This window comes from Galendromus occidentalis, unplaced genomic scaffold (assembly GCF_000255335.2).
Source record: "Galendromus occidentalis unplaced genomic scaffold, Mocc_1.1 scf7180000075388, whole genome shotgun sequence".
Taxonomy (NCBI): Eukaryota; Metazoa; Arthropoda; class Arachnida; order Mesostigmata; family Phytoseiidae; genus Galendromus; species Galendromus occidentalis.
In genome coordinates, this window is record NW_003803378.1 from 357320 (window position 1) to 383656 (window position 26337).

The 26337-nt window shown below is 51.4% G+C and overlaps 1 protein-coding gene across 1 annotated transcript; it reads right to left on the reverse strand.

The window, feature by feature from the left end:
• Positions 1–522: 522 nt before the first annotated feature.
• On the reverse strand, positions 523–20687 carry LOC100897714 (epidermal growth factor receptor kinase substrate 8-like protein 2). Its single transcript, XM_029111152.1, has 18 exons — positions 20635–20687; positions 20021–20173; positions 15888–16032; positions 14531–14701; positions 11035–11181; positions 10530–10887; positions 10037–10361; positions 9547–9667; positions 8915–9121; positions 8525–8638; positions 7589–7723; positions 7135–7246; positions 4493–4814; positions 4117–4365; positions 1867–2097; positions 1561–1699; positions 1215–1446; positions 523–1116 (listed from the first exon to the last, which is right to left on the reverse strand). The coding sequence occupies exons 1-18, from the start codon at positions 20685–20687 to the stop codon at positions 917–919; spliced, it is 3414 nt and encodes a 1137-aa protein (XP_028966985.1). The 3' UTR covers positions 523–916.
• Between the last annotated feature and the right edge of the window lie 5650 nt (positions 20688–26337).

A 26337-nucleotide genomic window follows, 5' to 3' on the forward strand; every position in this document is an offset into this window, starting at 1 on the left:
GCGGGTTGGAAGCAAAGCACAAGGGACATGAAGGGATATACGAACAGCGCTGGGGTGGAGAAACAAAGGGGAGGTGGTTGGAGAGCAGGGCCAATCCTCCGAGTCAGAGTCTCTCGTATCCAAACGAGGCCCCTACCCAGCGACTCATCTGGCTTTTGTTGAAGATCGTTGGAATGGCTCAACAATGTGTCCTGAGTCCTGACCCGAAAGTCCACTTTGCTTCTTTCGAGAGAGGATCGGTAGCACCGAAAAAAGTCGAACTTCCCCAAGTATCAAGAACACGCATGAAAGGATTCGCGTGAGGTTTTCTCCGCAGCGATCCGTCCCGACAGCCTTCAGGCTCTAAATATATGTACCCTCGTAGAACCATGATACGCATGTTCCGTATCATCTATGAGGATTTCCTGGCCGCGCACACTCCGGGACTTGATGCCCACAACGTTTCACAAATAATAAAAAATCAGTCTTCCTCTTCTCGTGGCTATTGTAGCCCGCGGATCGGTAAGCTTTTTATTCCCGTCATTCAAGTTAAAATTTCCTCTGTCGATTCCATCCGAATCCTGTCAAACGCGACTTCTGTCGGTGGATTTTGAAGACGTAAGACATCGAACAGCTTCTGGCGAAATATTGCTCCCCAAACAGATGAAAAACGTGTATCGTTGCGTCGTCAGAATTGTGTGATATAAGTACGGAGCCGAGCGGGATCGCCGAGACCCGGTCGAGTGGAAAGCTTTTTTGCCTGAATTCGAGTCTCGTCCTGTGGCCCACCACCTATTCGCATTGGGGCGACGTGATTATCTCCTGTGCTCGGAGCAGATCAACTTTCAAATTGGTTCTACCGCAGTTGTGGACTCCGTTTGTTCGATCTGAGTTGCATAACGAAGGCGAGTGAAATTAAAATAGACAATGATGTTGACTACATTCTGGTCTCTTCTCTTTCGTCTTCGACTCGGATTGTCGGTGTGATCGAAATGCTCTGCTTCGAAGTGGTCCTATCGGGGGACTCCAAGGAAGATCCTTTTTGGCCGACAACACTTTTGATCGTTCCAGAGCTGAAGGCGAATGAGCTGCTTACGGATGTTGGCGAACCACGTCCGCTACCCAAGTCTTCCGAATCTGTTGGGGAGGGAAGTTGCAATAGAATGATTCGAGCCGGTATCATCGCACTACTGAAAGTAATAATAGACGAGAAGGCAGCGAATGGGGATGCCTACCTTTAGACTGAAGCGAGATAGAATCGTCTCTCGAGCCGTACGCAACTTGCACGCGTGGTTTCGGTGGTGGGGTGGGTGCACACATCGATCGGATTTGGTCTTCGACACCGTTGGACGGAGCGAGTTTCTTTGCAGCGGAATCCGGACTCGAGGCGTCATCAGAGAGACTCTGATCAACGACAGTTCTGCGCTTCCGCAAGAGTTCTTCCAAAGTATTGTTTTGGCCCTTGTACTGATGAGAGGAGGGATTATCTCAGTTGCAGGATATTTCGCGAATTTTTCCAGGAGCTCGATTACGCAGAGGGGAAATCTTTCGCGAAAAGATGCCTATCACGGTTGTACTCACGCCACAAAGGTTCTTTTGCACTGTCAGATGACTCATGAGTTTCCGAACCTCTTCTTGACAAACGTTGGAGCCATCGAAAAAATCTCGAGTCAAACCAAACATCTCCTCGCCGGTCCGGTGTCGGCAGGCCTCCATGATTCTGTGATTGGAAAAAAATATACTCGTCTACTCTGCTCGCAAGAGATTGGCCAGGGGCCAGGGCCCTTGGCCTACTCCGGCTCTCAGGATTCCGGAAGCCCAGGTTTCCGGCTCGATCGGGAAATTCAAAGAACTCGAAAGTTTTCAGACGGAGGAAGCTCGACTCACGGAGGCTCGAATCCTTTCTCAATCATCCAATCGCGCACTTCTTGGGGAGTGCTCTCTGGGGTTATGTAGTTGAAAACAGTCGGTGGTCTCCGCTTCTTCGAGGGATCCCCATTGTCGATTGGGTTGGACTGATCTCTTTGCAGGGATAGCCGAGTTTTGAGCTCCTCGCTGAATTGAGTCATGAACGGCGGCGGCGAGTTATCCTTCTTCTTGCCATTCGCGTGCCTGTCCCTGAGGGAATGGACGTGAAGCGTTTATGGGACGAAAGACGCTAGAGCTGACCTCAGATTCCGAGGAACGTGGAGACAGGATGATCTGGATAATCCTCCCTCGAAATTTCGCGATATTCCCTACATTCAAACATTGATCAGGACTGTTGAAATTCCGGGAACATTGATCAGGACCGTTCAAAATCCCGAAAAATGAGGCCATCGATTCTCAAACGACGGGGAAGGCTCCGCGCTCGTCCGGAACGACGGACGAGAAGGAACCGGCCATGGATAAGGCGCCGTAGTCACTCGAATGCGAATAACTTCTGAGCATGTACTCAATGAAGCCCATTCAGGCGGAAAGAACGATTTGATCGATTGCGAGAGCACTCCGGCCGAGCAACGACCCGATGAAGTTGACTACGACACGAGAACAGCAACAGTGACAACACCGGCAACAGCAGCAGCGAGGGCGGCAGTAGCGAAGGGAGGTGTTGATGGCGGTCTTTCGACGCACAGGTGAACGATACGTCTTCCCGTGAACTATTGCGACCATTGCCTTAAGCTATCAACCAACAGCACAGGCGATCAGTGAGCCGGAGGAATCGATTTGCACGGAGGGGTGTAGCCGATTCCCAGACTCTAGAATGGTGTTGACAGGAATTTCGAGAGAGGAGACGGAATTGTTTTTTCCGAGTTCGGTATCGGGGGATCGATTCGCTGTCTGCACGATGCTCATCCGGTCTCGGCCTATAATACTGACTTGGGAGGGAATTTACGAGAGCTGACAGGTTTGAGCTTGTAGCGATGGTTCCGGTGCCGAATCATTTCGATCAGGGGCTTTAAGAACATTCTGGATTGGGGAACGGGATCATCTCCCGTGCAGCTCCCCATGCTCGCTTTCTGACGTTTGACAACTTATTCAGAAACACGACTCGGATTGAGTTGCCGGCTGTTCATTTGATTGTGGATAACTTCCATGGACGCTCGCGGATCTCGGGAGAATAACAATACTATGCGAACAAGACATGCGAAGAATGTGTCGCACGTGACGTCCATGTCGCCCGGGTCGAACGGCGCTACCGGCGGCGACCGACTCATGTCGTTGACGAGTTTGGCCCTTTTCCTCCTTCGTTCAGCGGCGCAAAGGACGCCTAGCGAAAATCGAAGCGAATCCGACCCCTGTTGCTCGCTATTCAAATCGATGGAGGGGGACGGTTTTCGCGACCTGCCGGAGGCGTGTGACTTGAATGTAAAGAGCGCCGCGAGCGTTGGGCGAGCCTCCTATGTACACAATGTCTCGAAAGCGGGCCTCCCGATGCGGGAAAATATTTTTTCGCCGAGTTGAATCAGCAGGAATCAAGGACTTACAGAGGATTCGCTCGCGAGCAGTAAACACGAAATACGGTGCGGCCTCCATCGGGCCCCCAAGCCCCAAGGATCCCGACCCCTATCGGTTCCTGCCGGTGCATGGACTCGCAGCTAAGCAGCGTTGACGCGGCTCCGCGGGACAAAAAGCGCTTGACGGCAGACCTTACACCGACATATTAAGCAACTCACCCGACGATGGACGAATTAGTGGTCGAAAGCGTGGAGATGGAGTCCTGGTCGGAACTCCTTCTGCGAGCTCGGATCGACGACATGCTGCCGTAATGCGACGAATGGCTCGAGGCGTGAGAGAGTTGCGACCAACTTCCGATGCTCTTCTGCTTCTCGAGACGATGGGTCGTCCATTTGGGAAGCGGTGGCGGTGTCGGGATTACAAGGTCCGGACTAAATTACAGATGGGAAAGCTCATACTTATTCACGTACTATTCACATGGAAACAACAGCTCGAAGCACATTCAGCACAATATTAGCGAAAAATCGAAGCCCGCGGCCCACGAATCGTCGGGCCACTCCGTAAGCTCTTGAACATGATAGAGATCTCTTCGGTAGGAAGCAGGAACAGAGACACAAAGCTGTCGGACAGGGAATAATATGCGACCGTCGCGACGGCCTCTGCGAAGGATTGGACGGAGTCTGCGATGACGTCACTTACTCGTGTGGTTTCCGATGATGATGATTGTGATGATGATGATGACTCGGAGTAGGCGGAGAAGGAGTGTGGTAATGGAAGGGCGATGAATGGGTCTGCGGTTGCCGGTCGACATGGTCGACTGAGCCGTACCGTTTCAAATCTTGGGTTTCCTTCGACGAACTGCGGATCTGTTTCTTCAGGGCTTTCTGCTGTGATCTGGGCAGCGTGCTGCAACCTTCTTCAGATGGCGCTCTCTTGGGCATATCGTACCTGTGCACGGGAAGATTTTTTTCACCGATTTTCGCACCTCCTCTTTGGTGGCGTGAAAGTCGAAGGGAAACAAGGGCCATCCCATACTTCGCTACCTAGTGGAGCAGGAAAGGATTTCGAGCGTTACCTTGGCTCCTCCACGTGATGCCTGGCGACAGGCGAAGTGTATCGATGTTTGAGGTCCTGATTGAGGGACGCAGAATGTCTACGTTCCTGTCGGTGTTTCTCGCACAGAGGGCCGTATTCGGGATTCGCTGTCGCAACGGAGTGTCTGGTGACCTTGCCCAGGGCTTGCATTTCGCTCCTACGCGCAGACGATACGGGATTCGTGGGCGTAGTCGGCCTCAGCTCTGGTTTCGCGTACAGGGCGTCCAGCGAGGCCGCATATCCGCGGTGATTCTCGCAGACGGTGATTTGTTCGGTGTACAGAGGTCCGGACGAGTACGTTCCTGATATTAGTGGTTAGTCATTAATTTGCGAGGATTTGTGCGGCTTTCGTGACTTCGTGACCGACGGATATCAGCAGGCTTGAACGAATCGTCGATTCGACACACAGCAGGGACTCCCAAGAGTTTATTCTCTCGAATCTCACGTGAGGTGCGGTTTGAGGAAAGGCGGGGGAGGGGTTACGCTTGGATTAATCGGTGGATAAGCATGCAAGCAAGAAAGCGAGTCCGATGTCGGGTAGCAGTCAGAATGGATAATGATATTCGGATTTTCACGCGGACAGACGGCTTGAAAATCCATGGGAGAGGCGACTGGATGGAGCGCCAACCCGTGACTCAGGCGAACGGCATAAGTCTCAAACTCCCCCGTGGGTGGACGAATAAGACAGCCTCGGAAGCGAGCCCGTGGCCCCGAAATAAGACAAGCCTTTGTTGTAGCCTCGCATCTAAAGCAACCCCTGCTAGCGAAGTAAACTTCGTCGGTTCCGTAACTTCCTGCAAGGGAACGGCTTATGCGAGAACAACACCTGAGCTACGACTGTCCAGATTCAAGACTAGCGTCCTCTCTCGAGTAGACTCAGACGCGATTAAATTAAATTGTCCCGCAACGGAGCCCTTTTCCGGAGTTCGTTGTGAAACAGCGGCGAGTCGTAAACCTTGCGTAGCAGATCAAAAATAAAAAATCGGCTGCGGGTTCGCAGGACGCTCAGTGCTATCGAATTGTTATCTGCGTGAATCGATTTGAAACACGAGCATAGAAAGGGGTGCAGCTCCAGGCAGATCCCTGAGCCTCTGTAGAAGCTGCTGTATACATGTACATAAGGTGCGGGGGTGAAGGAAACGGACGCAGATGGCGCACCACATTCAGACATGCAGCTTTGTACGGTGGAGACACGCGGAGATATATATCGCCTTCACAAAGACCGCCAGACCTGCGGGATAGGCAAGCTAGCGGGGATAGGCCAACGGCGAGATATGTTGATGATCTGAAATGCGCATACGAAACTAGCTCACGGGGGGAAAGAGCGGGACAATTGAGATGTTCTTCCTCGCCGCTCCCTCGGCGAGGATTGAAAGTAGCGGGGAAGAGCTTTTGGGATGCCGGAGATGCACGGGCCGTCAAAGAATGGAGCAATCGATCATTATCGAGCAAGCATTTATTGTATAAAAGCGGGGCTCCCAACGTCATGTTTTCCCTCATTTACCTAACTGAACCTGTCGACAGTCGTTTTGAGCACTCGGGTATTTACAGCCATAAGGGGACTCTTTTTTGCTACCAAGATCATGGAGTCTGTGTCGACTGCACGCGTCGCCCGACACTCGATAGACGCTCTGAGGATTGATAACTGAATGCTCAGAGAGAAGAGAGTCTCTCCGGGAAAAGGGAATGAATCGAAAATCAGATTTCAACCTCCTCTCCGATCCATGATCGGGTGGAGTCGATCGGTGCCGCGACATTTGCCGGCTGACACGTTTTCCCGATACTTTCATAAGAAAAAAAACGCTTGCCGCTCGGTTAGTTCTCTTCTCTGACGGTTCTGTCTCCCGTAATCACGTGGTCTATCAGAATAGCTTTTCGATCTATATATATTTTATTTATAAATTTCTGGACTTATGGATAGAAGTGAATTGATTCCTCCCCGTTATGGCCCCTCCCCACTCTATCCCGTCGTTCGCGGTTCCGCCCCTTCGTCTCGACGAGGGTCATTCTTGGGAATCGGCCCGAGAATCGACACAATTGTGGCTATGTTCAATTCGCACTATCGAATCGTCCCCTCGATTCATCAAACGTTCTCTGTCAGACGCTCTAAGAGCGAGCTCGCCGTGAAACATGAGACATTATCATTTCCACACAGGCATATGGTGTACAATACTGCGACCTGCAGACGGTCTGTCTAGGTGGGCAAGAAACATGCGATGAACCAAATTTTGAAATGATTACGAGCAGGCTCTGGTGGGAACACATTTACGAAGCATCTGATCGAATGCGTGTGTGAATGTGAGTGACCTGGATTAGAATATTTATATACACCGCATCTAATTAAGCTAATGTAGCTCGACGCCGATCGCACGCGGGAATATGTTTCGAGTGAAGCCTGGACTTTGGTGGTTCCTATGTACATGCCGGGGTAGGGAATGAGCAGGTGACGCCAGGAAGGTCGGGTGGTCGGACGGGCGGGCGGTCGCACAGTCTGGTGGTCGATAGATAGGGAACGGTGGGAGGGGAACGGGCGGAGTTTGTCGCGGGGATCCAGACGAGTGAAGATATCTGGCCAGGCGCATAGGGTGAAGACGAAAGAGCAGCCGATCACTCAAAAATAACGGAATTCACCTTTCTTCCCCTGACGTTCCCTGCGGACCCACTCGGCGGGAGCTGGTTGATTGGGTGAACCTCGAACCGCCCCGCGGGCATAGCCCTCCACGGGCGACTCGCTCTGCAAATTACCAAAAACGATTTTAGCTCCAAAATGTTGTTTTTCCGTTTTTGAATCGTTACGATTTTCCCGACGAGAAAAAATCGAGATGCGTGAACGCGATCCGCTCAGACTGCGGAACATCTGTGCCGTGCCCTTGGAACTTTTTCCTCGTGAATCTTGACAAAGCGGGTACACAAATGGATTCTCTACAGAGAAATAAATTTCGAACGCCGCACAACATGGAGGACATGCGGAGCGCTCCGGGACGCGGGCGAAGCGGTTTCAAAATTCGCAGTCAAATTCAGGCTTCGCAGGATTTCCCGAAATACGTTATGGCTCGCTCCTCGTCGAAAATCTTACCGGACTGTAGTTGGCAGACTCGTAACCATTGTTGTGGAAATCATCGCCGACGGGCGCGACAATCGTGTGAGGCACGTGACCAACCTGCCCGCGGATGTTTCTGGTTCTCCACCATTTGCGCGAGTCGTCCAGGATCTAATTGGATGAACAGCAGGAAATTAGATCAAGCATCGAGCAAGGTCGTGTAGTTGATTTTCGGGCGAATGTAACCTAATTTCGACAAGGAGGAATATTCATGACAAGCATCGATCATCATTCGGTCATGGGTTCCGCTGTTGAGAAATTCGCGGACCATCGGTTGAGCTCTGGCGCAACGGAAATCGCCGCATCGCCGAGCAGCAGAGGATGTCTCACCTCGAATGCCCTGGAGCTCTCGAGACCCGTGTGCGATCCTGTCAACGAAGTTATCGAGGGTTCCGATCGCCCAGAATAGGGGCATGCCATGTCTCGATCGAGTACCCCACCGATCTCAGCGAAAATTAAATCCTTCAGACCGATGCTCGCAGGATACTTTCAAGACTGCCACATCGGCAGAAAATTTCGGAATCTCACGCTAAGTGAATCTCTAAGATTCGAAGAGCAATTGTTTGACTCGTTCGGTTTTGCAAAGTGTTAGGAGAACGCTTGTTCCATGCGCACTGTCTGCGAGAGGACGGAGTTTTTCGCACGGAGCGAGTTACGAGTTCTGGAGGCGCGGGAGGGTACCTCTGCAATCAAGCGCGATCGCTTGATTGCAGAGGTACTGTACGAATCTCTCAGGTGTTATTTCCACTGTGTTTTTTCGGAGATGGAAAGGTGATCCGTCCGCGTCTGTTGAGCCATCTTTCGAAATGGCAAACAATTCTCGGATCTCTAGACAATGGAAAAGGATGTCCGCTCGTCCTAGCTCTCTCGGCTGTGGGTTGGCGGAAAGATCAGAAAATGAATGGTACTCGCCTCGAGGTATTCTCCGCGGATGACGGTGAGCTCCTTGTCATTGTTAGCTGTACGAGGGTACATCACCTGCACAACTTTCGCCTGAGCGGCTTTCAAGTCATCGAGGAACAGCGCCTGGTAGAACCGCGGGATAGATCACGAGTTAGACTAACACTGCTCAGTATCGAATCTCTGGCACACACCAGTTGTTCGGCTTTCGGTACCGAGCTTTCAATAGCAATTGACGATGCCACATTCATTTCGGTTCCCCACGGACTCGGAAAAACCGACGGCGCGGCGGCTCCGGTTCCGACGACAACGGCACTCGGAGAGCAACGACTAACTCGATAGCCGGAAATAATTCCTCTGCCATGGGACACTCTGAACACTAGACATGGAATGGAGCTTCACCTGCTGACGTTCGAAGTTCCGTTGTGCGTCGAGACCGTTCGGAGGCTCCATCGAGTCGCTGCTGATGTCGGATCTCTGCACAAACTCGTGTTCCGATGGCGTCCGCGCACGTTCCTCGGGATAGCCCCCGCGAGGCGGCGGAGGGCCGTAGAGGGCATGGGGGCTTTCGGCGCGCAATTCATAACGATCGGCCGATCGAACATAATCCTGAAATTGCATGGCGTCTTCATCGGAGAATGTCGATAGGGCCGATCGAGGTCGCCGACTTCTCGTCGGAAGAGTCAAAATCAAATACTCATTGCTCCTAGGAGCCACACAATCTTTCGGAAGGGCACAGTAGCGCGGCAATGACGCGTATTCGCTTAGAGCCATGACCAGCTACGCGAACAGCCGCGTAGCCGGATGAGCAGGCGAACTGCTGTTGCTCTCGCTCGAAAGTTGTCACATCAAGGCGAGACCGACTGTTTGTCTCCCTCGCTGGATCGAGAGGAGAGCGGATCAGATTCTCGAATCCCATGCGTTACGGCGAGCGGGAACCGACCATCCGGGGACGGAACGTTCCGGATCTCTCCGACGGCGCAATGAGTTCTGTTCTTTCTGCGAGTCGGAAAATATTTCGGCTTCGAACTTACGTCTGAGCGTCGTTTGGAGCCGGCCATGTCCGACGTATCATCGGGGAAGTGCGGGTACTCTGGAGCCCAGCCATCGGTGAACACTGGATGGTAGGTATCCTCGTAGTTCTTCCACTGGTCTCTGAATGGAAATCAAAAATTCTTTGAGCTTCTTCCCGGGATCGGTTCGATTTCCGACTCCGTCATGTGTCAGCGCGATACGCAGGATCTCAGAAATCATAGGCGAGATCATGCGGGGGTAGTTTATCTCATAATCGAAACTGGAAAGGGAATCCTCTATGGCGAGGATGATATGGCGCACATCTGATACAGCCGACATAATTTACAAGGGACGTAATTTAGTGTCGATGCCTCGCCCTCAAGGGTAAGCTCAAAGTTAGTTGGCCCTCAACGGAATTCTATGAACCCCTATCATCCGAAGGCGGAAAGACGACTGCCGATCCAAGTCGGGAGTTGAGTCTACTGAAGGAGTCGCAAAGCGTTCGCTAACCTTGGCACGGACCACGCGTCTCCGAGCGATCTCCAAAGATCGTTTTCCTTCGATGTACAACAATTATCAAGGAGCTCACAGGCGTCTCTTGTGAGTAGAGGTGCAACGACCTTGGCCGCAAGATTCGGACCGTAGTTGAAATCTCGGGCTGCGTCGACGATTACGGCGAGTGGCGTGAACAAAAAGTGAATCAACTCGGGTGAGTTCGGATCGTGGATGTGGTTCCGCAGTTTCGCGAGGAGGTTGAAGGACAGTTTGAATTTGGCCAGAATGTCCTCGAACTCCTTCTGAGGCGGGGGTTTTGCTCTCATGTTCAGGAGACCCTCTGAAAAAAGATTCAAAATTCTCAAACCATTGGAAGAAAATGTCATCCAGGCAGGTGAAGAGGGAGGAGCTCAAAAACAGGATTTCGGCTTCTGGGAACTCGGTGAACTCGACTGAGCGCGAGCTCAGCCCTCCGTCCGCGAAAAAAATGAGATCCGGGTCGACGTACCGCCCATATCCTTCTTCTTATTTCCACTCTTTTTTCCTTTGCGGCGCTTCTCAAGCTCCTTGTAGGCCGTGGCCGCGTTCTGGAGCCGAGCAATGAAGCGTTCGATGTCATCGAAGCAATGATTCAAGATGGCGACGTCGCGTTCGTAGCGATCGCTTCCCGTGGAGGACGAATCGTCGTTGCTCTCGTGTTCTCGTCGAACGTACTGAGCGTGTTGCGAGGATTTGAGCGCCTGCGCTCCAGAGGCCCCGATCGATCGCATCTCCTGAGGACGGATTTCCGGAGCTCCATCCGAATCGCCACCCCGGTTGGAAAGGCTACTCCGGGACTCAGCCTTGGCGTTATTGAAGATGCTCACCTGCGGAATCAAGAGAAAAATCGATTGAGCATCTCGACGATTCCGGAGAAGGTCGTCTTCCCGAAGAGCCGCAAAACCGTGGGCCCACGTCTGTCGCGTTGATTCTCTAAGCGCAGACAAAATATTCGGAATCTTCAGAAAGGATACCTGTTCCCTTACGTTGACCCCTGGTGTCGGGTGAACGCCGGGTGAAACACTCCTGGGAGCACTCTGAGCATTGGATGACAATTCATTTTTCTTCGGAAGTCCTTTGCCCAACATCAGGCCTTTGACATCGCTCACAACTTCCTGTGCCTGTAATTGAAATTTCCGATTTGTAGCAGAGAAGGAACGAGCAATAAATCGGGAGCGAGTCTCGTTAGCTCCGCGGAAACATGAGAAGTTAACGACCGACAATTGATTTTCCGCTCTAATTCGAACTCGATACACGAAGTCATGTCTTTTGTGCAGGAGGCTCCAAATCCATTCTTCTTCCCCATGGGCAAATTCGACATCTTGTTGAGACACGCGGCGACTGAATGTCAGTCTCGTGCTATGCGATTTTCCTGACGTCTGGAAGTGGGACGATTGCGCCAGCGAATCGAAAGCCAAACCACAGAAAGTTCGCCATGAGGTCGGGGCATTGTTTCGCCCCATGTGACACGTCGTCGGGGCTTTTTGCGATTTCCTGTGGCGGATCCGGATCATTGGGAATTATCCAGCAAATGAACGACAAATCGACGCGTTGCGACAGCGAGCGAAAAAAGACGATCGACCGACGGTGAGGACAGCGCTGATTATTATTCGGCCGCAGAGCGGCGTAATTAAGAACCTCTCGCAAGGTCATGCCGATCCTAGGAATAGTTGAGCAGTTCTTGCCTGATCGCAACGGAGGAATATTCCGACACTTCAGCGCGACTCTCCCGAACGACATCAATCGCTGCCCGTCGGGAAAATCAACACGAATCCTGCGTGAACATTCCGGAATGCCGAACATGTTTATGCATGCGTCTGTTCGCCGGAAACAGCAAGCTTTCGACTCGGTCGGTCGGCTAGACCGTAGCTCGGAGCTTCGTTTCCCGTCATTCAATATTTCGAGGAGGGCTGTGGAACCATTACACAAATACTAGCCAGCCACAAAAATGTCCAAGCTGGCGGAAAGTATTGTTTTTATAGGACGGAGGAAGAAGCGAAATATAGAGGAGAGAGTAGACCCGACAGCAGAAGCAAGAAGCCAGGATGGATATGCGAATGGGAAGGAAGACGCGGGTAGAGGACTCGGAGCGATAGGATCACAGGAAAATTGTGGGGGACGGCCAACACGAGGGATCCGATAGGAAGAAAATTGGGAGACGAGCGAATCATTTTGAGCCAATTCAGAGAGAAGGCTCCCGAGCAAAACAAGAGTCCCTAGGATACGGCGGCGGGCTCGGGGGAGGGGGGGAAAATGAATGGATTCCATGGAGGAAATTAAAGACTAAGAGAAAACGGAGCACACTCAAAGCGACGGAGAGACGTGTACCCATTCTGAATGCATGATAGGCTACGGTAGTCTATAATTCAAGATGAAGTCGAGCTCTCCTCGCGTATCCGGAATAAGGACTTTATTCGCTTTGGGATCGCATGAGGAAAGCAACGGAAGCCTCCACACGAGAGAAAGCTCCGGGAATCTAGTTTAGGTCATCGCATTACAGATTTGTGGAGGACGCTAAGCCTAGCGTCTTGAGGAAGAACGTGGGGACCATCCTGCACGAGTTCGAATTCCTGGGAGAAACCAAGTTTTGCTGCTTCTTCGTCCCTTGCTCCGTCCCAAAACCTCGACCGTCGACTCCCAGTGAATAGATTGATTCCGGAACAGCTGGAGTTAGACGGTCTCTACGTCGGGTCGAGCTGTCGAACAGGATTCGCGATCATTCGAAAGTCGGGCGTCGCCAGCTATGGGGGATTCGGAATCACAACGGATCGCTCATCCAGATGATGAGTTCTTACCTCAAAATGCTCCGGAACGGATCAGAGTCGGAATGAGATGAGAAAGGGTCTCGGCTAACGATTCTTAACCAAGATATGATACAAAGGGAATCGGCTCAGAAACGGAGGTTTTCGACTACACTCCGGAAAAATCCGCGAACTCCGTCCCGTCTACGGGATCGCGATTCCGATGGAAACCTCACGATACCGGGAATAACCGGCTTTGGCGAATCGACTACCGGTAGGATGCGGAGTCCGGATGAGGTCCTCCTGCTGGCATCGTTCGCCAAGATTAGGGACCAAGTCAGAACAAATAATTTACTTCCGCTCGGCGGAACTAAGGTTCCTATAGACTGAGTGAAGTTTTCCCCTCCTTCTCCCTCATTTGTTGAGGAGATGGATCAGCTCAAAGGATCGTTTTGCTCCGTCTGATTGTGGAAGGCGACGAAGGAAGGAAAAGAGACTGGAAACGATAGACGAGCTGACACTGTCAAAAATGCGGAAGTTCGTGCGCGACCGATCGTCGCAAGCAAACAATGAACGCTAGGAACGCTTTAAGTCGCGGCTAAACCCCGAAGCTAACGTGGGAAACGCTTACTGACGACCAAGTCACGAAAAGATTCATTAGAATCAGGGAAGACGGAAGACAGAGAAGAATCCGAGATTCTTTGCCGTCCTGGTGTAGAGTACTCCCGCGGAATTCATTAGTCGCTTGGCGGCTCGAATGTCCAAGTCTCTCAAGTAGCGATCCGAGCTCCCTTCTCCACGGCGCGGCGCGCCGACAGCGGTGATGCTAGGACAGGAGGCTCGCGTTTCGGTTGCCGATTTCTCATTGTCCTACTTGCCGCGAGCCAATTCTTTTTCCCTCGCCACGGAAACCATATTAGGTACATAGATCACGGAAATCTGATACGCCATGTAGCTGAGTGAGGGTATGCCTCTGAGCAACATCCGAGCAACTTCCTCTCTCGCAGAACTTGGCGAACGATTACCCGAAACGGAGGAGTTCTCTCGAGAAGAGTCTGCGTAATTCGAAGGAAATCAGATATCTTTCCCGAGAACGAGAAAGGAGTCCCGATGGTTTACGGTTACGCGCCACAGGGAAAATGTCTCAAAACGAAATCACATTGCTTCGGAGAATGGAGATGGGCCAATTTCCCCAGCCAGGGGAACGCTGAATTATAATTATAATTGATTGAACGCCCGGCGTCGCGAAAAAGCGCGGGGTGTAAACAAACGGCAAGGCCGGAACAAAGACGACCTCGTAAGGAATGGAAGCGGGGGAAAATGATGACGTCCTGCGAAACATTTGCTAATGAATTCATGCGACGATCCTCCGAATCTCCTCGTTCCCACCGGCTCAAACAGACAAATGGAACTTCCTCTCGCAAAACACTGACTCTAGGCGAGCGCTTCGGCGCTCATGGAGTAGAAATACCTCGTAAGACGCCCCGAGGAATGAGGATAACATCGGAGGAGAAATTATCCGGAAGAAATAGTTATACGGTGACCAGGGGCAGCTAAGCTTCGAACGGAGTGGCGCGAAGCAGCACCGCAGAGGACAATGGTGACTACACGGTAAGGCAGCAAGTCAGCCTCGAATATATCTCCGGGCCGATCCATGCCTATGCTCAATAATTATCGTGTCGATCAGACGAGGTATATGAAACCGAGATGGGTATAGAGGGTTGCTCACCGATATCCTGACACACTGGAAGATGTGCATTTCCGCGTCGGAGGTGGCGCCTTTTGGCTGATCATCTTTAACGATGAACACGAGGATGTTGTTGTAGAGTTCTCGCGGATCGTTCGATGTGAATGCGGTGGGTTCCGAGATGAGCGACATTGGAAAACGCTCCACGATTTCCTGTAATTTATTTGCACCGGGTGAAACTTCCTTTGCGTACACGGGTCTCTAACCCCCACCCCCACCACTCGGCGGTGGAGCGCGTAACACGACTGCTGAACTCAGAATGCTCACAAATAAATAATTGCCGACGAGCGGCGTCTTGAATCGACAATGCTCCAAGCGGGAGCACAGCTTTCGCGGGAAACAATACGGGAATGGCGTGCGAGACGCCGCGGAAGAAACCAAGAATTTTCTTAGAGGCGTTCATTCGGCGGTCACTTCGAAAACTCGCGCGGATCTGTATAAGCCTTCGAAAGCCGAACGGGCTTAGTCCTGGCAGCGATACAGGTCCCCGAGGGAAGTTGCCTTACTGTTAGAGCTGTTGTTCTTGATCTTGTTGCACAAAGCCTTCCGGGCGCTCGATCCCAAATCGGGCCCTGCCGATTGCAGCTGTTGCGAACAGAATCGTTTATATGTGAGGAGGCACATTTAATCCTACGTCGCCTTCGTCGAGCGATAATTTACTTCTTCAGCGAGAGGCGACCTCTTTCCATTCATCGAGATCGTCAGGAGCTCTACACCTCGAGAGCAACCGTCGGTGGAGGAGCGGTTGTGGAGCCACCAGAAGCCCAGGCAGGCACGCACGCACGCAAGCGAGCAAGCGGACAAAGCGGGCGTACGGATGCTGCTAAGATGGTCGGCTGGGTAACGAGCACATTTGTATGCTTGTGGACTCGTTGTTGATGATTATGATGCTAAGATGCCCTGGTAAAACAGGGCCATCAAGACCTGAAGGCCCCATAGAAAATGGTTTCGCTCTTCCTCCCGCTACTGCTACTGTGTGCTTCCGCTAGCATGGCAGACTCATGCGAGAGCTCGGCGCACGCTCGCAAACGCCAAGGACGTTACACTCAAAATGCATTTCCAGAGGAATTGCCTCGTGGGAATGAAGAAAGAAGAGGGCTCCCTCAATTAGATTTTCATAAGAAGTCTCGAAGACGGAATTTAAACGACGCGGGAGACCGACGCGTGAACATCGAGAATAATATCCGGGAGCCTCGATTAGGTTCCTGAGGTATGTATGTGTTGAAGAATTAATTTTGTTTGGATGCCCGAAACCCGAACCATGCTATCGATGAGCATGCATCTATTGATCCAATCAATGCACAGCTAAATTGATTAGCGGTCGTGGCATTCCCCTTACCCCGTTTTCCTCGTCGATGATTACCATCCAGCGCGGTTCCAGACGGATGCTCATTTTCTGAGTCCAGATACCCTTCGTCTTTTCCATCTGGAACAACTTCCGAAGGCCATCCTTAGGCGATTCGACTTCGTAAGCTGACCCGACCCTGAAGGAAAAGATTATTTTTAGCTCGAGCTGTACTCAGAAACATAGAAAACCTGGATAGAATCCCGCGGCACCGTAAATGATCCTGGAACAGCTAGAATCATCTCGAATTTACAGGGTCTCCGACAGCTTTCACTTTCGGACGGGCATGCCTGTTGCCCCTTATCGAGCCGAATACCCGTCACCTCGTCTCACTGGGACTTCGTTCTATCAAAACGAGAATAAGGACCGACCACTCTCATTCGCTTATTCAAGACTCTTCTTCAGGACTTCATGAAAATTTGAAACCTCCGATCCCCGATCAGAAACTTCCATTGGTTCGTCCTTGGTGGGTTCTATCCTTCCAGGACCCAGAGCACAGACATTTCCCGCTAATTACTATTCCGTTTTTTCCGCTCACGGGAAGTGAAACAAAGAGAATAATCAACCTACGACGTCTCATTATTGTATTGTTCCGTCCCGGTTGCTTCCTTTGGTTCGATTTGGCATGCTCGCGTTACTGCATTCCATGACTACATATGCGCTGAATTATTCCGCATCGATGCTACAGATGACTGATCAGATCATTTGAGCTGGAGCTATTCCGCCGGAAACTGAGCAGTGCTCATGACTCGTCAGATTACTTCCATGATTGGGAAAAAAGAAGCTGCGTGCCGGGACGCGACTGAGGGGAGTACGGGAAAATCTGGCGGCAATCGGGTCGCGCGACCGTTAGGTTCGGATCGTACCGTGTATCTGCATAACTAACTTTTCATTCCTTCAACGCAGAAGAGCATTCAATGGAAAGAGAGGGCACGACACGATGCCTTCATTGGACCCAGTGTTCAAGCCCCAGTCTCATCGCTAATGCCCTTATAAATCGTTTCGTGAGCGAGGAAGCAAGATGGGACCCGGTGCAGATTTTTCAGTCATATCGCAGTCTGAGGCGGACAATCGGAAATAAATTCTCTCAAGGAGTGTATCGAGATAGCCGGAGAGGGCGCGCCAGCCGGGAATGAACACCAGAGTCCAGGGAGGACTTGAGAACATGAATCAATGACCGGTCTGTATCTGTTGGTCGCAGCTCGCCAGTATATAGATATGGATGCGGAATAAGCTAGGGCGCAATTGGAACTAATTGAAATAATAGAGCTAATGTCTTCGGAATTCGCGACGTCGACTTTCTCAGCGCTGTTGGGGGCTATTGACGCGTCTTTCACTCCCGTATCTTTTCCCGACGGAAGAGATTGGGCTGCTCGTATAGCGCGATAGCTCGTGCTATCGGAGTCCATGAGCATCGAATTCTTTTTCGAGCGCTCATCGGGCCGTTCCTGAGTCGAGTTTTCCACCCGGGAGGACAGCTCCTCCTCCTCTCCCGTTCTCATCCATTGCCCCTGTATGAGAGCGAATTGAGTTAGCTCCCCCTCGAAGAGCAGAATCAGCTACAGAATTGAGACGCTATCCGGAAAGGTTTACCGGACCGTCATCTGTGACCAAAAACTCATTTTTCTCCCGACTCGCTCGAAGCAAAACCCAAGTGGATTTAAGCTCCGACAACGCTGATGCCGGAGACGATTGACGATCATTTGGCTCGTTGAACATACCCGTGGAGCCACGTCCGTCGACTTTCATTCAGTTTCTCGCCAGTGGTAGAAAACGTAGTAGTCGTGGTCGTCCTCCTTCACTTCTCGGGTTTGCGGTTAAGGCGGACGGGCAGACAAGCAAAATGTATTCTTCTGAACTGACCTCGTTTTCCCTCCGGTTCGGAGGGAAAAATAAAATCAACAAGCGTTGAACAAACACTCGATGGATTTCCGCAGTATCTTCGAACCCTCCACAAGCCACAGGCTGAAGCGGCTCCGAGGAAATACAATCTACTTGATTTTATATCGCTCCATCACCATTTCCTCAAGAAACTGTCCTCGCCGATAAGTCCGACTCGTCTGTGTCCTTCGTGATATCCTGTATCGCTCTACGGTCGAGGGAGCTGAGCGAGTACCTCGCGCATCGCTCGCACTCGAATCGTACTTCTCCGATGAGCATCGGGGGCCCGGGGTTTCGCAAGCTCTCGCATGCGATTGGGAAGCGGCTGAGAGCAGCGCCGACGTTTTGGGCAATGATTATGAAAAGCCTCAGTGAAGGAGATATGCTGAAGAGTTTTTTGTGTTCCCCACAATGGATCCATGACAATCGCGCGCGGTCTGACGGTCCGACGGATGGTACGCTAGTTGGTCGGTGGGTTGGATCGCAGGACCGCCTGAGTGAATTCGGTCGAGGCGCTAATTCATGCGAAATCTCACCCTATCTGGCTTAAGAGCAATATATATGGAGATGAGGATTCCCCGCTTCAATGCCAGCGTACTTCGACAACGCTGACGCTGGAGATCTTCGCCCGCTCAATGGCCGGGTCTGTCTAGGCGACGACGAAAGCCAAAGATGAGGGGAGGAGAAGAATACAATCCGGTCGAACTTGACGCTGTCTGCACGCTTGACACTCAGCTGATTTTTCACGGAAAGGCACCCAGACGTTTGGTACGTCTGGGTGGACAGATGTACATATGTAGTGATCATGACATCATTAGGGCATAAAGACACCTACAAATGACTGATACACGACCCCTCTCGCTCGGTGATTTTCTCCGCCTCCGAATCGGAGATCACGAATGAAATTTCGGGCCAAGGGGGAGCGGGCTCAATTAAACACCGGTCACAGTTTTTCGACGGCGCCGCTCTGACTCAATTCTTTTTCTTGTAGTCAAGTCGATCACGTGCACATCATCATCTGCGATACGGTAGGTACCAGACTCACGGGTCCGGTTGACCGAATGATTTTCTCCGCCACCGAATCGGAGATCACCAATGAAATTTCGGGCGAAGGAGCAATTCTGCTCCTCTTTCGTGATGAGGATTAGAATTCGGGGAGGGTCGATCCACACCGACTCCCTAATTACGCTGAGCAGTGAAGGCTCTCCCCGGCCGTCCCGACTCAGTGTATGTTTAGATTTTTATAAGAGAGTAGCTGTAATTATATAGTGTTGATAGGGGCGAGGGATGATGAGCGACGCGACGGTGATCGACGTCACACGTGGACGTCGATGGCTATATAAATATTGTATGAGCGAACACTGATTGATGACGACAACAGATTTCCTGTATATCGCGTTCTTCTCCTTTATCCACGGAGCGGAAGGTTCCGCCACCGTCACCGGTCGAACGAGAGCGCAGAGAGGACGGATGGAGGAAGGAAAGTCGGCGATGATCGTTCACCGCTGACACAAATTGACAAATGAAGCTACGAGACGAAACCTCGACTGCGAGGAATCACTACTCTTCCAGCGAGCGCTACGTCCGCATTATACGTGTACGTTCGGACCATCCGTCTGGATCCAGCAAGCCTTGTTCGTCGGTGACGGCAGGTAGGCACTCGAGGCGAGCACGAACGTGCATAAGTAATCCCAACGCGAAGAGCAACTCACGCAGAGAGGAACGCATTCTCGATGCCACGTTAATGGCCTGCTTTTCATGTCATCTGGACGGCGAACATCTACTCGCCATGTTCCCGCCAAAGACCTTTTGCCAGGCCAAGGTTCCGCCAGTGTTCGTCGTTTATAGCTGCTCCATGAGAGAACATTCTACTCTCGGGTCTTCGGGGGGGGGGGGAGAGGGGAGGGGGAAGAAAGTCATCGCAGGGGGGATGTCAGTCGCTCGCTCCGTTATCGAGATTCCTTCCGAAACAGAGCTTACAATTAGCTTCAGGATTCGAGAGTTATCCGATTGTCAGAAGACTCGGAGTCCCGGAACGGAGCGGATAATTCGGCTCAGCCGAGATATTCACAATAGTTCCCCGGACGATGGTATCATACAAGGGAAGTCTCTGGGATGCCCCGAAATTCGCTCGGCAGCCCAGCAGCTAATGGAATCGGTCGCCGTAATCCGGGGGGCTGATTGCAATCGCAACAGTTGCTCTCCGTGCACATCTAGGGCTTCAGCGCTGAGTGTTTACTACTCACCTGAAGGTTGCGAGATGTTCGACCAGATAGGAAGGGCCATGACCTTCGTCGTTAGAATCTGATTGTTGATCGGATGAGTAGCCGTTGGAGTATCGCGAACTCGAGTCCTTCGGGGGCGGCATCCTGGCTACGCTGTCGAAAGCCTCGTAGTCACTAGAAAAGAAATCACTCCCATTAGAAAAACATCTCCAATTCTTGATCAAACCGCCATAATTGTCGCCGTTGAAGAAGGTCAACTGATGGAACGCATGCGCCAACGAGCACAGGTTAACGTCGCTGCGGTGGCGGTCGGGCTCGTGGGGTCCCTCGATCTCCCTTCGGAGGAACGCCGCGCGATCGGTCTCAACGAGGAAATTCAAGAGACTCACAGCTACGTTTTAGCTCTAGAGCAATCATTAGACTCGCACGTCCGGGCTTGGAATTTCAAGTTCCAGAAAACGAGGGACCTGAATGACATCGGGTCAAAGGTTGGATTGCTCGCTCGCTCCCTTCCTCCCTCGCTGACTCAATGGATGGCTGGTCTACTAACGGTTTGTCCGTCCGTCCAGCCGGCCGGCCGGCCAGCCTGAGAGACCGACCGATGGACGGTCAGGCGGGCGGGCGGCTAGCTCTACCTGACACGCCATAAACTTCTGTGCAAACAGCATTCGACGAGGATTTCCGCCATCTCTCTGGTAGCCGTCAAGTCGTAAAAGTCTCTAAAGTCCACGACGGCTACGACAGTTCGCCCTACTGCGAGCTTGCCCGGTGGTGCTCTGGCTCGTCAGCAGGAAGCAGTGGGAAATCTCTCGCTTTTTCAACATCGTAAAGGACACTCTCGTTTTGAGATCACGGGCCTTCTCTTCCTTCGTCCCGACTTCTCCTTTTCGGAGCTATCATACGTGAGCTCAGCGAGAGAAGCTACTCTGGCTTTCTGAGAGGCCTCCTCCCGTTCCTCAGAAGGCCGAATCGCTTTGGAAATGAAAAACTTCCGTCCCTCGGAACTCCCCGAGACGGGTTCCCGCTCAGAGTCTGGCACCGAATATAGGAAAGACAACAATAGGAGGAAAAAAATATCAGTAATGCTATAAATAACAGCAAGGGATACTTGATGGTTGTTCGAATATCTCGACACAACCGTCGCTCCGGCTCTGTCAGTCAGTATCTCGAGCACGTAAACAGTTTTGGCAGACATACTGAAGACGTAAACAGCCCCTCCAAATGTTTCGGCGACAGCGTCAACACTGTTCTTTGTGCCTGTGGCGTCTGCAAGTCAATTGACGACGAGGAGCCATAGAAATCCCCAGATCCGACGCTGACGGTGCGGCCAGCGCCCCCAGACAAATCCAACCACTTCCCGAGTCGTAAACATGGCGAATAAGTTCTCGGGTTCGAAAAACGGTTGAAGATAGACACAATTTTTGGACCCTCGTGACTATAGGGGGAGAAGGCGACGCGTGGCCCGTCAATCGAGTGACACAGAATCGGGGAAAAGAATAATGCAGATCAATAGCTCGTTCATTATACGAGTGTGTGATGAAAAGCTGCCTTCATTCTGTTGTAAATAAGAAACGTCCGATAGTAACGGCTGCTAGGAGTTCGGCCGGCATCAGTTGCTCGATAAGGTCACGTGATGAAGATCCCGCGACATTGGACGGCGTTTCATCACGCCGCGATAATACGGCGAAGTCGATTACGGGGATCGAGCATTCGATGCGTCCAACAAGTAGTTCCCCAGTCAAGGAGTAGTTCCGGGGAAGATTCTGCCCCGTTCTCATGGAACATCGGGCATCCCGGAATCTACGGTCCCATGGAGAGATTTTTCAGCGCATGAAGGCAATCTCGATGAGTCGGGGACGCAAAACTTTTGATTGGGCTGAAAAATTTCGCGAGAAGAGAATCGTATCCCGGTAGGAGATCTTCCGCGCCTCGTGAGAAGTGCTCCATCAGCTGGGTTTGTTTTTCTCAAGAATTCGGATGACGGTTTTGGTATCGGGAATTGCTCCGCCTGACTTCTCGACAAGACATTCCTTCTCAACAAATAGTACGCAGCGCTACTGTCCATTGGGCTCCTCTCTACTTGCCATGGTTGTCTATGAATGCAAATCGATTTCCGATGACTCGTGACCCAACCGATCGTACAACCCTCTACCGTAGCGGGAATGGCCTACGAAATGAACGAAGGAAGGCAAATAGGGTGAATGATCACGAGTATTTCACACAAATCACCGAAAATCCCAAGCTGGCGAGGGTCACTTGTGTCGCAGCTCTCTCTGTCCACCCTCATCCTCCCGAATACATTCGCAGTGATAATAAACTCCCTTTTTGCGAACCCTACATTGTAATCTTGTTCCTCAAATCATTCCTCCCCGCTTGTGCCTGTCCAAAACAGACGGAAAGAGAGGAAGGGGCTTGGGGGCGGGTGCCTAACCGAACCGCAGTCACTCAAGCTGATCATTTTGAAGCGGATAGGTGGTAAACCGATCGAAAAAGCAGTGCGTTTGCCGAAAGAAGTTCCCCTGCTCGCAACAAGAGGCGCGTCGGAACTCGGAACCCATCGAATCGGAACTTTCTGTGCATGGAGTTCATGTAATCACCGCGCTGAATCGGAGTCCTACGATGTGCAAACAAGCAGAACCTTCCTCTGGAACTTCTGAAAGTCCAACACGAACCGTCTGTCCGCGTTGATTACACGAGGGGGCACGCGAAGAGGAATCGAAAATTATTTATAAAGCAAGCTACAATGATTCCAGCTGGCCGATCACACGCGAAAAAAAACATCGCCACTTGAGGCCGCATCGTTGGAGTTTCCAGCGCGATCGCCGGAGTCACTGTTGCCGGATTTCCCCCCTGAACGTCACGAGCCAGAGCGCATCTCGTTCAACGCACGGTAGCGTTTCGGTGGTGGGATCTACTTCGATTGGGGCACGTGGAACAGTTTCACGACATGGTTCGCGTACATTGTGAGTTGCTGTATTCGAGCGGCAGCCGAAGGAGCTTGGAAAGCGTTCCCTTTCGTTCGGAAACGGATTGAACCCCGCATTCCGAAAACAGACGCACGGAGGCTTTAACAGCGTGTAAATCGTTCACCCGAACGCCAATCAATCGCTTGTCAGATAGAAACATAAAGTCGGAATTCGAAAGAGCTCGTCTTATGCTTCGCCTCACGGTTTTACTGCTCTTATCATCGGGCTCTAACCGCTTTCGTAATTGGTCCGCGAGTTGGATGAAGCAAATGAGTCTTCCAGAGAGAGACCAACCGTAAGCGGGGGGAAGAGTCGTCGCTCCATCGGAGAACTTCCTCGAAGGCTATCGGGAAACGTTGTTCGAAATTTTTCTTGAGCCTCCGTATCTGTTCAATGTTCAGTCTCTCGCGGTTTCGGAGCGTATTATTCAGATGGAGTGGAGAATTATGACCATTTCGCGAATAAAGAGAGGGAACAGACTCTAAGGGTTCTGGTCAGGGAAGACAAGTCATCCCCTGCGTACAGTCATTCCCAAGAGCCTTGAGGTTCTACTACTCCTAGGTGTTGAAGAAGCCCTATTCGTCGGTGGTCAGAACGAATGGATCGAAATCAATCAATCTGATAGCCCGGTCGATTCGGCAATAGGGAAAAGGATTCGGTCAATAATTTTTGACAAGTACGCGATCGCAGGTGAAGGCTGATCGATTATGAAATTCCCCTCAATGATCGAGGGTAACTCGCATAAAAAATGTCCTAAGCCGAAGATCACAGCGGTCCCGACACGAATCCCGAGAATGCTCGCATATAGGTATTCGAAGAGTCGACAAAATCCAAGCAGGAAAACAGAAATCGTCTTCAGAGGGACACATTGCGAGTCGGATAGGAGGAAAGCGCGATTATGTGGTAATCGTGCTCCGACGATCAGTTCACAAGCCATGTGATGCCTCGCCTCACTTTTCAAAAGCATAAGTGACTTCAGGGAATATACTGAAGACTTCGAATACCGATGACTCTCCCATGGGAACCGAACGTTCTTGAATACCACGAACCGAATGCATTGATGGAAGCACGGTCCTGACGCGCCGCTGTGAAGCCAGGGATAATTCGAAAGATCATGTTCTTATTTTCGCTTCGGAAGCGTTCATTTTTCGGCTTTTCCATTTTGTTGCTTCTCTCTCTGCGAAAGTAAGCCGGCAGTAGCTGTTCCCAGCACGGAACACGAAACACCACCAAATGAGGGCGGAGCTGCGGAATCTTTTTTTTGACGAATTCGAGGATATTAGGGCCGCGGGCGACCGCGATGTTTATAACTTCAGCTCCGCGGGGCCAAGGGGGGAACTTGCTGTAGACGAGCCGACTAATCGACAGACTAACTCAGCTGCCCGGACAGAAACCTGAGGGCTTGCAATGATTGGCCTGGTGCACGGAGCGCATCATCCTTCACATTTTAGAGACCCGCATAGTGTGCGCCAATCGGCCAACATACAGAAATCGCTGTCACGCACGGAAGTCTGACAAAATTTATGTCATCGCGACCTGAGAAAAATCACGGGGATAAAAAAAGAGGATCCAGAGCGAAGCAATGCCCTCATGGTTCGCTTTTTTGCGCTATGTCTGGAAATAATCCTTCCGCAGCTCGTCCTCTCATCCGGACCTGGAAAACCTAGTCAAGGATCTCGAAGGAAAACATCGTGACCTCTGTATTCAATCGCCTGAGCGAGCAATTGCCGTGTTTGGAGGAAAATCGCTACCCGGATCAAAGGATGCCGATAGACACCTCTCTGGGCCTCGTTTCCCGGGAAGGTAGTAATAGTTGGTGCGAACAAAAATCTGTGCCGAATGGAACAATGTCAACGATGACAGTAGCAGCACACAATCGACAATATAGCATCGGAAACACTGTTTGAAGTGAATGTTTCCGAAGCCCTTCCGCAACAGCGGCTCCGCGCAACAACGTCAACAACAGGCGATGATGACGGCAGCAGCAGCGGCGACGCTAGTTTTCACACCCGAAGGCTCCAATCATCACATCCGCAGAAGAGTTCAAAATGTCATCCGTCAATTCAAAATTCAACTTCTCGGGCTTGTGTTCGATTTCGATCGACCGGATTGAAGGATCAAAAAACCTCGACCACTTCAATCGGCGCCTCTACGTTTCCTCAAAGCTCCATTTCAGATAACGTTCTGGCATCCAATTTCTTCCTGTGAATTTCTCGGTTGCCATGATTCCTGATTCCTATTTCCTGGCAATCCCGAAGCGATTCCAGTTCCACTTCCGTCCACGATAAACAATCTGCAAACTTCGCTCAATAATATTATTCGGTCCATTCTGATCCGACGACATCGCTTTTTCCTCCACCTGAAGTCCGACAAGTCATCCAACGATCCGAAGTTGTGATAGGACCGGATATGTTCAAAGATCTCGAAACGAACAGCATTCCCTGATTCATCTCCTGACTTCCGATACTGTGAGCTCCAAGGGCTTGCCTGATGAAGACCGAGCGCGTAGGTCGCGCATTGAACGAGTTCGATAGGGTTCCTGCATCGGTCATCGGAGAGCGGGTCTCAGATTGAGGAAACGGTCCGCGAGATAGCGATTCGCGACTTGGTTCAATCGAGAATTTTATCGCTAGTTTCGACGGGCTTCTCATTCTTTAACTCGAGCACCACGCATAAGCGACGGAAGAAAAATTTGCCCTGACGATTTCCGTGATATCCTAGCGCTAGTCTACCTCGTTTATTCTGATTACGCTCATTTCGATGAAGCCATTCTGCTATGAAGAGCGGAAAGTTTGATTCGCGGCTCGATTTTCAGGTCTATCTTGCAGCGAAAAAATGAACGATTAAAACGATTTTCATCCGGTCGCATCAACGAATTTCTCCGCTCACCGAGTGCTGGATGCGACTTTCAGATAGTGAATCCCCGCCTGAGCTAAATGCTCGAGAAACGTCAGAATTGAACCTCTGCGGCTCTTGACGGAGGAAGTATATCGATATAAAGCAGACAGGGCGGCGGGAAGATTGGTAAACGAGGGAGCGATTGAACGGAGGAGCCCGAAACCTTACGGTCGGGAGAGACAGCAGCGCACGAAAGCAGTGCCGATCGCACGAGATCAGCAGAACATTTTCCCCAAATTATTTCGCACCGACTCTGAGCCGATTCCTGATAGCTGAACGTTCCGTCAAGCTCTGTGATGATGAATCCTCCCGAGAGTAGCCTCCGTGGGTATTTCCATTAACAACACGAGCACGATCGGACCAGTTCCAAATGTCCACCACTTTGGCAAGGACCCCGATATTACTCCGTGAACTCATCCCACTTTGCGTTCGACGCCCGCGTTCGTAAACTGCGCTCACTGAAAATCGAAAATC

What these genes read in the sequence shown, in the direction of transcription:
- LOC100897714 (XM_029111152.1), bottom strand. Translation starts at nt 20,687, where the DNA reads ATGGCGGAAATCCTCGTCGAATGCTGTTTGCACAGAAGTTTATGGCGT. An exon ending in GAACATCTCGCAACCTTCAG is followed by an intron (nt 16,033 to 20,020) that starts GTGAGTAGTAAA and finishes CTTTTCCTTCAG; the next exon opens with GGTCGGGTCAGCTTACGAAG. An exon ending in TCCGCGGAGAATACCTCGAG is followed by an intron (nt 7,724 to 8,524) that starts GCGAGTACCATT and finishes TCATCCAATTAG; the next exon opens with ATCCTGGACGACTCGCGCAA.